The sequence below is a fragment of the Gymnogyps californianus genome, chromosome 13, assembly GCF_018139145.2.
Source record: "Gymnogyps californianus isolate 813 chromosome 13, ASM1813914v2, whole genome shotgun sequence".
NCBI lineage: Eukaryota > Metazoa > Chordata > Aves > Accipitriformes > Cathartidae > Gymnogyps > Gymnogyps californianus.
The window spans coordinates 543,597-555,963 of NC_059483.1; the positions used below are offsets into that span (position 1 = coordinate 543,597).

Below are 12,367 nucleotides of genomic sequence, written 5' to 3' on the forward strand. Positions count from 1 at the left end.
TGTTTACCCTCCTTCTCCTGAGTGGCAGCAGTTCTGCTTTTGGAGGAGAAAGGAGAGTGCAGCTGGGATTCAAAGGCCATTCAGAGGCATAACAGTTGGATGATTAGTGGAAGTGGTTTTCTAGTAAAAGTAGTACAGGCAGTACTGTATGGTACAGTGAGCTCTCTAAGAAAGGGTTGTCTCATGCTCTGGGGTGGGTACGGTGGGGCCATGGGCTGGAGCCTGCAGCTCTGCCACCAAAGCCCTATGGTGGCCCTAGGATGGGCACCATGGCGGTACCGCAGCCTGCTGTGAGCCGGCCTCAGCTTTCCACCGGAGCTGCTGCTCAGCTCCTGCTTTTCCTCCCTCCTTCTCCCTCTCTAGATCCAAGTTGGAAAGTTCAACTACACAATTGCGATGCTGCACCTTGGGGGAGGAGAGACCGCAATCATCGTCTCCATTGTCATCTGCAGCATCTTGCTGGTCCTCTCTGTCGTAGGTAAGGGAGCAGAGCGACGAGTTTCCAGGCTGTGCTGAGGTTTTTTCTCATTGCATGTGGAGGGGTGAAGATGACTCACTCACATGTTAGGAAACCTCTGAGTGCTGCGGTTGTGTAGTATCTGAAACTGGTCTGGATGCAGCAAGTAGCCACCCTTCTTTGTACGAGACCAAGCCAGTACCCAGGATCAAAGCTTCCTGCAGCATGGGGCATTTGCTGGCTGAATCCATAGTTCAGCCCTGTTACTTGAGCCTGTGATATTTATAAACCTACCCGTTTCCCCCAAACACTTGGTAGCTACTATAGTACAAAATAAAGAAGGGTGTGAGAAGCTGGTCTTGGGCTCATACTGACTTGAACAGGGCTCACTCACAGGCACGACTATCCCAGACCATCCCAAAGGTGCACCTAGCCCGAGGTCCTGTCATCAGTAACAGCCAGTGACAGGCGCCTGGCAGAGAGTATGAAGAACAGAGCAAGCGTCCTTAGCTGCAGATCTGGAGCAAACACAACAGTTTGCTAACCTCACTGGAAGCTGTACAATACACCTGTGTCCTCTGGCTGGGGTATCTTCTCATCGTGTGCTCAGAATGACTGCAGCAAGAAACCTGTCAGTTCACAGCAAATGAGGTGTCTCTAATAGGGATTTAATTTATTTTTAATAAAGGTTATAACGCACACTATTTATTAAATGCACCACCCGTCATTAGAAACATATTTCTGGAGGCACGGGAAGACTGTCAGACATGAACACTGTAATACAGGTGGTAAACGTCTTAAAATCTGTATTCATTAATCACTGGAATACATTAATATACAAGTAAGCCGAATATAGACAGCCCAGACCTAAATTGAAAATGACAGTTACAGCACGATCATTAAATTCCAGCTGGTTTTACTTGTTTAGAGATAACCGACAACTGCCTGATCAGGTACCAGTCTTGTTGTAGGTGTTAAACCAACACTGAGTTTAGCTTTATGCACCCGTGTCAGCAGAGGACCCCTCTGATCCCAGCCGCAGCTGCTCCTAAGCCCGAGTCCAAAAGGCTTGTTCCCTTCCTCTTTTCCAGCTCTCTTTGTGTTTTGCACAAAGAGCCGCAGAGCAGAGCGCTACTGGCAGAAAACCCTGCTCCAGATGGAGGAGATGGAATCGCAGATCCGGGAGGAAATCCGCAAAGGTAAGTCGCCGTGCTGGGCACTGAGGAGGAGCCAGGACTAGGAGGGAGATGCTGGAATAGCAGGGTTGAAGCCGTTCACCTTCTACTCTGTAGAAGTTTATAGAAATATTTATAGGAGAATTTCTGTCATCGCCTTTGAGCTTCGGCAGGGTTTGTGAATGAGGCTCAGTGTGGCTGAGGGTTTGTGGAAGTGTGGCTCTCCTGCTGTCTTGCTGCCTGACTTGGGCAAGCCACTGATCTTCAGTGCCACTGGTTTGCCTGTCTCGGGGTTAATGGCCCTTGGCCATGTCAGAGGGTTGCTCGAAGGCCACACTAATCTTTAGTGTGCTTTACGATTGGGTGCAACAAAAATTGCAGCACGCTCCTGCTAGAGCAATGGGAGAAGCAATCCAAGCGCCTGCGCCTGCTGTCCCCACAGTACGTGACTGCGGCGTAGGCTGAGGTCCTCCTCCGGCGGAACCAGAGTGGGGACCGGTCTCCTGGAGGCAGGAGAAATCTTCTCTCTGTCAGTGCTGTGGGACACGATGTATAGTGCCAACGGTTAAACCCTGACGGTAATCTGCCGCTCCTCAAGAGAACCCTGCTTCAGCCTACTTGAGGGAAAGGCTCAAGGAGGCAGAGATGAGACGTGCCACATTTTTCAGTGCCAGCCTGCTTGCCGTCTCAGCTGGTAGAGTATCGGAGCTCTTACCATCTGTGGGTCTCTTTGTGTAAGGTTTTGCGGAACTGCAGACAGACATGACAGACCTGACCAAGGAGTTAAACCGCAGCCAGGGGATCCCGTTCCTGGAGTACAAGCACTTTGTCACCCGGACGTTTTTCCCCAAAGTAAGGCGATACCGCGTTTCACGGGCACCTAATCGCTCCCAGGTCCTTCCTAACCAGATCAGGGCTCTGCTTTCCCTCTGCTAAAGGGTTATTACAGTGTAACAAAAACATTCCGCTGTTATATATTTAGTTGTCATGTATTTCAGCCTCAATTATCGTCAAAAGTGGAGCTGCAGCTCCTGGGGTGTAAAGTAAGGTAGGGCTTGCTCGCACACGATAGGAGCCCGGCAGCGGCACCGTCCCGGGAGTCGCGCTGGCTCGCCCGTTTGATGCCGTTGGACACCCTCTTCTGAAAGCGCTCTCCCACATGAGCAGAAAGTGCTGGGGATCCCCCCCTTCTGCCCAGGGGCTCCAGTGTCACCCCACTCTGCTTGGCGGAGGCTGAGGCTGAAGGGTGGCTGAAGGGCATATCTGCCGTCGGCGTTCAGGGAGAGCGGTGCTTTTTGCTCCACGCAGCGTGCCACCGAGCATTCCCAGCTGCTCGGCCGGTCCTCAGGAGCTCGTTAGGTGTCTCTGTCTCCCCCTTTCTCTCCTGGCTGTCAAAGGCTGGGCACGTGGTGCTCCCAGTAAGACGCCCCTTCGGCGCCCCGTCCCAGTCTGTCTACCCAGAGTCCTCCTCCAGGGCCGCACCAGTCGCGCCGGTGCCGTAATTCCCGTCACTGGCTGCTCCGCTGTGTCACTGTGCGCCCTTAGCAGCGGCTGTATTTCACCCCTGAGGCAGTTGCATTTCAGTGGTGAGGAGTGAGATGATGATTTATGACTGCAGAGTGTTTCATTAGTAGTTATTACTCGGGTTTTTAAATTATCCAATCTCTATATATCTGCACACTAGAGTCTTTAAGATTCAGGCTGCTATATGAATGTTAGAGATTTAAACATTTTTCCCATCTGTTTCAAAAGTTACATATGTTAAAACACCCAGTACTCTTCTATTTTGACTTAGTCTTCTATAATGCTTTCTCTTCTGGGATTTTTGTAGCTGTCAAATTAGTCTATTTGCAGTCTCCCTACCCTAACAGCCTTGTGTCTGCGCAGACATCTGCCTCCCCCCATTCTTGTGGTGTTTGCTCATTCAAGAGGCTCTTGCAAAGTGTTTAAAGGCTTCGTAAACCATACCAATACATTTCTTCATAATGGGTGGTCTTCAGTCCCAATGACATGTCTCTCTGTCTCGTTCCCTTGCGGTGCACGGCAAACGAGGAGGTCCCCGGCCGGGTGCAGCCGTCCTCCCCTAACGCTGTGCTTGGTTGCAGTGTTCCTCGCTCTATGAGGAGTGCTACATCCTGCCGTCCCAGCAGCTCAGCTCCCAGGTGGGCTCCCAGGTCCAGGAAACTCATCCGCTCCTGGTGGGGGAATGGAAAGTGAGTAACCCACTAACAAAACAAATGCTTTTGAGTGGTTGCTAACCATACTCGCGTGTGTTGACAATGCCGTGCGTTTTCTTGTGGTGCGTGGGGGATGCTTGATCGCTCAAAACAATTAACACATGCTAGCATCGGATCAGCTGTGGCTGATTGGAGAAGGCAGATCTGTGGATCTGCTCTCGCATGAAGGAGCGTTGTCCTGAGATCCTCACCGACCCCGCTGTGGGCTTTTCTTCCTGGATGTATCGTATTGTGTGTCACTTCAGTCCCATACACAGTTCATCCTAAATGAGATTCCTCCCAAGCAGGGACTTGGTAAAAGCTGTTGTTATCCCAGAGCTGGGTTTCATGTGGACAAGAAGCAGGAATTGAAGAATCAGAGTCGCTTAGGTTGGAAGGGAGATCTGCTTAAAGCAGCTCCAACCAGCTGAGGTTGCTGAGAGCCTTGTCCAGCTGTGTCAGATATCTTCAAGGATGGAAATCCTGCAGCCTCTTGGGGCCCCATTCCAGTGTCCAACCACCTTAAAGGTGAAACCTTCCTTCCTTATATTTAGTCAGTGTCCCATACTCCATCTGGTGTCCCTTGCCTCTTGTCCTAGCACTGTGCCAGCAGAGAAGAGCCTGGCTCTGTCTTCTCTGCCCTCCCACGGGGCAGTTGAAGACTGCAGTAAGACCTCCCCTTACCACCTCTTCGAGCTGCTTCTGATACAGCCGTGTATCACACGCAGTCGTGCCCTCGCCAGGAAAGCATGCTGCTGACTTGTATCAAGCAGATGGAGTAAGGGGTCTTCAGCTGAGTACCTCCGCATTCAGCAGGGACACCCTTGCGGTCAGGAAGGATAAAAGCTGGAGGAAAACAACAAGCAGGGTTTTTCTCACTCTGCTTTCTAAATTTTTCTTTAGATCCCTGAAAACTGCAGACCCAATATGGAAGAAGGAATCTCGCTGTTCTCCACCTTACTCAACAACAAGCACTTTCTCATCGTGTTTGTCCATGCTCTCGAGCAACAGAAGGACTTTGCTGTTAGAGACAGGTATGAGCTTCAGAACCAAAGACCTGGCAGCTGGAGGAGACTGATTTATTCGTAACCTGTAAACAATCCAGCCCATGTCTGGAGCCATGCATTTCAGTTGAAGATTGAGTTACACTTGCCTCCCACTTTTCTATTAGAAACGGACGGCCATAAACCTCCGTTATCCCGAAGAGCACGAAATGGTACGAGTGACTCACTCGTGAGTGTTTGTATCCCTGAACACTTGGTTTACCAGTAAGAGGGTGCGAGCTGACCCAAGGTCCTGCAGCACTGAAAGAGAGTTTGACGTTTTAACACTGTTGAGAAGGCTCATGAAAATTGTCTGAAATGCTGCCTTTGTGTTTTGGGGTTTTTTTATGCCAGTCGGCAGTTTAGTCTTGTTGGATTGGTGCTTGAGTCACACACAATTCTGTGTTTCAGATGTAACCTGGCCTCCCTGCTTACTATTGCGTTGCATGGGAAACTGGAGTATTACACCAGCATCATGAAGGACCTCTTGGTGGATCTAATAGATGCTTCAGCTTCCAAAAACCCCAAGCTGATGCTGAGGAGAACGGAATCTGTGGTGGAGAAGATGCTCACCAACTGGATGTCCATCTGCATGTACAGCTATCTCAGAGTAAGAGAACCAGATCACTGCTGTTGCGGGTGCGAGTTCAGCACTGTGTGCAGCGGTAGTGAGGGATGCGTGGGACAGCTGAGGACCTAAATACCTGCCGGCATTGCCACTTGAATGGTCGCTAATGGTTGGCAAACTCCGGTGTATTGAAAGGTTCAAGCATGGAAAAGCAACTTTAAGTTCAGTTGCTTCTCCACTTCTGCCTGGGGATTTGGTGAGATCAGACTTCGCGGCAGGCCTTTCCTAAGGCCGGAGCACGAACTAACGTTTTCACCAGGCTTGAGAAGAGAGCCGTAGGGGAGTTGAAAAATAACCAGAATGGCTTGAGGTTTTGGAAACCATTCCAGCTTTTTGTTGTTTTCTCTGACCAGCTCGCGCAGCCGTACTGATGGTCGTCAGCCAGTTCAGCATTGTCTGCCTTGAGCGCCAGAGCCCCGGCTGTCGGGAGGGGTGGTGGTGCCGGGGCAGGGGGCTGCTCCGTGCTGGTGCCCGTTGGTATGTGGGGCTCCTCGTGGTTCCACACTGGCCAGACAGATCTTAGCAGGAGAGGTGGGATGTCTGTCCCAGAAGCCTGACTGTCGTCCGACAGTAACAAAAAGGAATATATTTGGCATCTCGGAGCACATCAGCAGTCCATCTGCTCAGTGCTTTATCTCCAACGTTTGCCAGTTCTGGCTGGAATTTCCCAGAAGAATTGAGCAATAACTTAATTGATTCCACGGCAGTTAATTGGAGGACACCCCATTATACCCACAGGGGAGAGCCTTGAAAAAGCCTTTGAAAAATCTCTTTTCCCAAAGTGTTTGCTATAGCCACAGAAGCAATACTGTATTGTCCTCATACATATCGTAATGTCTTCTGATCCCAGCTGATGATCACTTTTTGTCCTAAAGCCTGTGGCTTTGTAGTTCATAATCTTTCATTTTGGCTCACATAATTAGCCAGTATAACGAAAGAAAAGTTACAGGAGCGAATGAGAATGGCTGTGCCGACTATCCAGCCTGTAAGAGCAGAAAAGAGTGAATTAGTGAATTTTTTTTAATCTTCAGGTCTTCTGCTTGTAGTTAAACCATTGGAGAAAAAAAGTGCTGATCTCTCCTTTTGGAGAGTGGAGACCACATGTGAGGCATCTGATCCAACTCCAGTTTGTGCTAAAAATGGACATTGTGCAAGAAGGCTTTCTCAGGGAAAAAAAAAAAAAAGAGGAAAGAAAGTCGAGTCTTATCACGCGGGCCTGAAGACTTGGGCACGTTACATAGCTAATTAATGGCGAGGAGCTCCCAAGTGCCGGCACGCTGCCCTTTCCTGGGGCGCCTGGCGGGGAGGTGCCTGTCACCGCAGGCTTGTCCAGGGTCCGTGGCGGGGCCGGTGGGTGTCCCTGTGGCCAGGGCGGTGCTGATGCAAGCTGTGAGCTGGCTTTTTCGTGCCATGCGGCCCTGGCCAGCCCCGCGGAGGGAGGAGAAAGGAGAGGGTACAGATGGGAGTGGGTCTGCGGGGCGGCAGTGGCCCTTTGCAGAGCTGACGGGCCACCAGCTGAACCTGCATTTCCATCTGCCCGCGCATGGGTCCTCAGCAGGGGCTAACGTTGCACGCTGGGTTTGCAGTCCCCTCCTTGCTTCCCATGCTCAGCCTGAAGCCACGGTAGTGAAGACCATCGTGGCACTTTCTACCGCAGCCTATTTCCCATTTCTGAAAAGCAAACGGTTTCCATACTAGCGCAATAAGGAGTTGGTTTCCAAGAGACTTTGACATCACATGTGCTCCACAGTGAGGGTGGGGGACCTGATCCGTGGGGAAACCATGCTGCCTGCCGAAATACAGAGGAGGAAGAGAATTGATCGGACAGAAGTGTCCAGAGAGGCCCTTTGGCTGTGCCAGGCGGACACCAGCTCAGCTGTGCAAAGGGACGGGGGATCTCGGTCCGGATCGGCAGAGCTGGGACCTTCCCCGCCGTGCAAATGAGCACGGAGCCACTGCAGTCAGACAGACGGCATCTCCTTACACGCGGGCTGGTTTCAGCTCAGGGCTGTGATTTAAATACTAGCGATAGTCAAACGCCTCCCGTGTGCCTTGCGTTCCTCTGGATCAAGGTCTGTTGCCTTCAGAGAGGCATTTCTTGGTTGAAAAAAAAGGCTGCCCGCCTGCCTGTAGCACTGGTCTGTCAGCCGTGTGACAGTGGGTCTGGTTTTCATTCCTGAATTATCCCCATTAATCACAACGTCTATTCGAAACAGCTGCTGCAAAGGTCCCTGCCGTTGTGCAGTGGAAAAATTCCAAGTGCTTGTATTTTCCCTTGTAAGTCAACGCTACATGCTCGAAACATTTGTTTCGTATTAATGCTCTGCCTAACAGTCCGTCCATTTGTGTTTTGGGGGAAAATGATTTGAAGGAGCTGTCTTCAACTGGGAGGGAGTTGCAGGCCACAGTCACTAGTGGTCTGAACATGTGGAGGGCACCTGAAGGCAGTGGAGTCACCACCCTGACAGGGGGAGGTTTGGCTTGGTGCGTGCAGGAGATGGGATGAAGAACTAGCAGGAGGCTTGCTGCTTGGGACTGGATTCAGAGGAAACTTGCAGCATTTGCACAATCGATGCAGACCTCTGTTTCTGCAGAACTGAGTGAGAGTCGTAGATAAAATGGTCCGTGTCTCTACTTTCTGCTACAGCTTTGGTGAAAAATGCTGAAAAAAAAGCCTTCCCCCGGAGATACCGTGGTACCGTTGTGCCTGGCTCCTAACAGGATCAGGGGACTGGGAGTTAAAGGAAAATTAAGGTCCTGGAATTCAGCTTTTAGGTCTGGGCCCAAGCTTCCCAAAGTTTTGCATGTGGGATGGAGCTGAGGTTTGGTTCTTCACAGAATGCAAATAGAAAATCATCCCAAAATTAGCAGGCACTTGGGATAAGCAGCTGTTTTCTGTGCTTTTCCCACCCCAGCCTCACCAAGACATTTTGGAAATGGCTGTAACTTGTTCCTGGGAGGACATCTCTAATGACTTGTCAGCCTTGTTAATAGGGCAGCAACATGTGAATCCAGTCTGTGCTCTAAACCTTTTTTTTTCCCCAAGCATATAAAAACCAAGCCCTCCCACGCTCATCGTGCGTGAAACAGTTCAAGTGATGCCAACCTGAACTGTGCTTTCCATTACTGCAAAGTTGTTTCAGTGCCCTGGGTAGCTTTAAGAGCCCGTAACAGTTCAGTCAAAAATGAAAATGAAGTCTCATTAAAATACATTCACAATAGGAGGAAAAAAGGCCCCAGACTGTGTTTTTTTAAGTATTTTTTTGTCCTGAATCAGCACTGATCTCTTCTAGCTAAACTTCCTTTCTCCCAGCTAGCCAAGTCCAAAGACAGTTTTGATTCGTTTCCAGATGAGTTTTCTGAACAATGCTTGAGGTTTCCAAGTTTGCCATTTTATCTCTAGTCCCTGCCTGCCAGCCCTTCTTTCCCCTCTTTGAAATTTGCTGTCTGATTAGCACTTTTGCAGATTTCCATAACGTCCCACAGTTCCTGAGCCTGAAAGCCAAAAAGCCAAACAGAAATAGTATCTTGCCGGCGGAGCGCTGTCGTTATTTCCCGTGCGGCCAGTCCCGGGGCTGATCCTGCTCATGCACGCTGCGGCGGGTCCGAAACGCCCGCTCCTCCGCTTCCCCAGGCTGCCCCTTCCAGTGCAGCTTTACATGTGCGGGAGGTGCCACACGGTCAGCCCCGACCCGTGCTGCCCGTGCTGCTTTCAAGCCACAAAGAGCTCCCGTATCAGCAGGACTCGCACTTTTCTAATGTTTTCGGAGGCAGCCGCGTAGCCGTTGGCAGCTCCCTCGCATCTCTCTGCGGCCGGAGCCACGGCCGGGGCCAGAGCTTCCCACGGCGGGGATGGGGCAGGCTCCAAAACCCGGCGCTGAATTTAGCCTTGGGTTCGTCCCTGCTGTGTGCTCACGCACGTGCGACACAAACAAGAGTTCCCGTTCGTAGCAGGGCCATCATCAGTATCTGTCAGCGCTGGTTGCGTAGGGTCAGCTTGGCAGTGCTCCACGGTTCACATTATGGGGAAGGCAGGTACTGCAGCCTGGGGATGTCTCCGTGTCGGTGTCATCCGCTTGCTTGTTACCTCATACTCCCGCCTTTCTCTCAGAAACGAACTCATCTTTATGTCTTCTGATGCTTTCTCCACTCTGTTGGCGATCCTCAACTTCTCTGCGTCCCCACGACTTCACATCTTTCTCTGCTTTCTGGAAGCCATGCCTTCCTCCATTTCCAGCACCGGCAGCTCTGCTGCTGAGCCCGTTTCATGCTGCGTGCTCAGAATGAGCATTGCAGGAAGTCATTAAACCCCGGCAGAAGGCCCAAGGAGCTTCCCTGTGTTCATAAAAAAAGTTGCCCTCGGAAAATAAAGCGGGTGCACCATTGGCACAGATGGTGCATGCCCACCTACAGCCCTGCTGTAGTGTCTTATCGTCAACTGCGCTGAATGCAGCCGAATCAAAATTGACATCAAACTAATTGCTTTAGCAATTACAGGGCAATTAGAATAAAAGAATCACCAAGTCTTAATTAAGAAGCAGATTGAACAGGATTTAGCAGCTCCTAGCTGAGAAATACCAAAATCATTCGATATCTGTTGTCTTGAGTAGGATTTCAGATGGCAGGAATGTTTGTGCGGGGTGTGTGTGATGCTCAGAAAGTACATAAATGTGCAATAATTTGCACTTGCCTCGTTGGAAGGAAATTGCACATGAACATTAGGGAGAATGGGATGTACTCCAGTACTGAAAAGTTTCTTAAGAAAATAGCTTATGTTTTACTTGCACATCAGCGTAGCAGACAGAAGTGGATCAGAAATCTGGCATTAAACCATGGAGCTGAACCGCATCACAAATAGCTGGTCCCTGTTACGTGTTTTGTTTTCATTGCAGCAGTGTCACAATTCACCTCTTTCCTGTAAGACAAAGTTTGATGAATGTAAGGAGTTAAATGGTGTGTTTGCTTGCTGTTGCATGGGAACAGCTTGTTGACCCTGATCCTTTCTGTTTTGCTGTGATTGGGGCTCTGCTGTGGTATGAGAAGCATGAAGGCTAGTTCCCAGAGCCACAGGCACATGCAGTGGGCTCACTTCCATGGATTTCAATGGCAAACCAGGCAGCACAAAGAGGGGTTCAGCTGATAGCTTCAAGAGAAAGCTGGGCGCCCAGATATCTCTGTAGACCTGGATTTTTGTGCATCCTGGTCCTGCTGAGTGCAGTGCGTTGTACAGTCTGTGCCCTGTCAGATTGCAAGAAACATCTCTGCACCGGAGCATGCCAGATTCTCCCTGAAGTTCATGTGTAATTTCACATGTAAATTAATGCACATTTGTATTTTGCTGAGCATCATGCATGCACGTACCCACTCAGCACAGCTACGCTTATGCCCCTACCTTCTGAGCAGTACCCGAGCGCTCTGCCCGTGAGGCAGCAAGTGCTGGCACAGCCTGTTGGTGGCAATCCGCAGCCCTGCAGTACTTGCTGTGGAATTTGGATGGGGTGTGCTGATGCTGACAATCACAGTTCACCCCCCCTGAAAATCACCTGCGGCTGTTGTCGGCTGTTATGTCCTCTTCCCCGTCTGTGCTGTCACGTTGCCACAAGTCTGAAAACTACTGAGCAGCCTCAGAGAGATGCTGGTCGGAGTAATTGGGGGGGGTAATGGCACTGAGCACCCGCTGGGGGTTTGCAGCGCCTGGGGTGGACCAGTCCTGCTCCCCGATGTGCGGAGGCACCTTCGGTGTCCGTGCAGAGCCTGTCCCTGCCACGCCGCTGGAAGGAGTTACCACCACCAGGCCCCGTTTGCTTACTTGGTCTTCTTTCCTTTCCCCAGGAGACGGTTGGAGAGCCCTTCTTCCTCTTGATCTGTGCGATCAAACAGCAGATTAACAAAGGGTCCATCGACGCCATTACAGGGAAAGCCAGGTACACCCTCAACGAGGAGTGGCTCCTGAGGGAGAACATCGAGGCAAAGCCGAGGGTGAGTACCTACGGCCCGGGGGTCTGACGGGTGCGTACCCCAGCAGGGTGGTTGTGCAAGAGGCTGATTTGGTACCCGTGCAGGTGCAATAACCATGTAAATCAAACACCTGCGCAGGCACCTTGCCGCTGCCTAAGCTCACAACTACAGAACAAGGCTCGTAATGACTGTTTTCTCATCCATCCCTTGGTGGGTCACCTAAGTAGCTCAGATAAGGGGTGGAGGTAGGTAACAAAATTTGTTCTGCCATATTCAGAGAGTTAAAGCAACAGGTTTACCATTCCCGGCAAAAAAGCATCTTCACTAGCAGTGGGAAGGTGCTGGCTGTAAACCTGAGTCCCAGGGTGAGGGCTTTGCCCAGGCTGTTACAGGAGTGATGCTGAAAAGCGGTTCTGCAAAATGCCTCCTGTGGGAATAGGACAGACAAGGGCTGTGCGTGTGAAGGGCTCAGTTCTCTCCAGTGCCTGACACAGAATTCAGCAGACGCCTTTCCAGAGCCTGGGTCAAATCTTGCTTTCAATTACCTGGCATAAATCTGGAGCAGCTTCACTGAAGTCACTAGGTTACCCCAGATGTGCATCACCGTAACTCAGAGCAGGTTCAAGCTCCACATCCTCTGCAGATTCCTGTTACCAGTTGACCTGTAAATTTACAGTGCAGACCGAGAGGGGTTAGCAGCAGGGCGCAAAGTATTAGCTTTCTCGGCAGAAATGGTAACTTCATAAGTCTGAGCAGGGGAAGTGCGGCTGCTTCCTACTGTGCAAGAAGAGAAAGAAAAGTATGAACAGGGTACGTTGGAGGAAGGAGAGCAAATGCAGGGTTAGTGCTAACTCACCGGCAATCCCCCATATTGCTGGTAACTGAATCTC

General features: G+C 50.7%; 1 protein-coding gene across 1 annotated transcript in view; it reads left to right on the forward strand.

Annotated features, from left to right (window-relative positions):
• Nucleotides 1-12,367, forward strand: part of PLXND1 (plexin D1) — an 85,952-nt gene that overhangs the window by 56,457 nt on the left and 17,128 nt on the right. Inside the window, exons 20-26 of the mRNA XM_050904541.1 lie at nt 364-478; nt 1,549-1,656; nt 2,372-2,484; nt 3,738-3,845; nt 4,752-4,882; nt 5,303-5,501; nt 11,352-11,498. Coding sequence (XP_050760498.1) covers nt 364-478; nt 1,549-1,656; nt 2,372-2,484; nt 3,738-3,845; nt 4,752-4,882; nt 5,303-5,501; nt 11,352-11,498 — 921 coding nt within the window. The remainder of the gene's footprint in view (nt 1-363; nt 479-1,548; nt 1,657-2,371; nt 2,485-3,737; nt 3,846-4,751; nt 4,883-5,302; nt 5,502-11,351; nt 11,499-12,367) is intronic.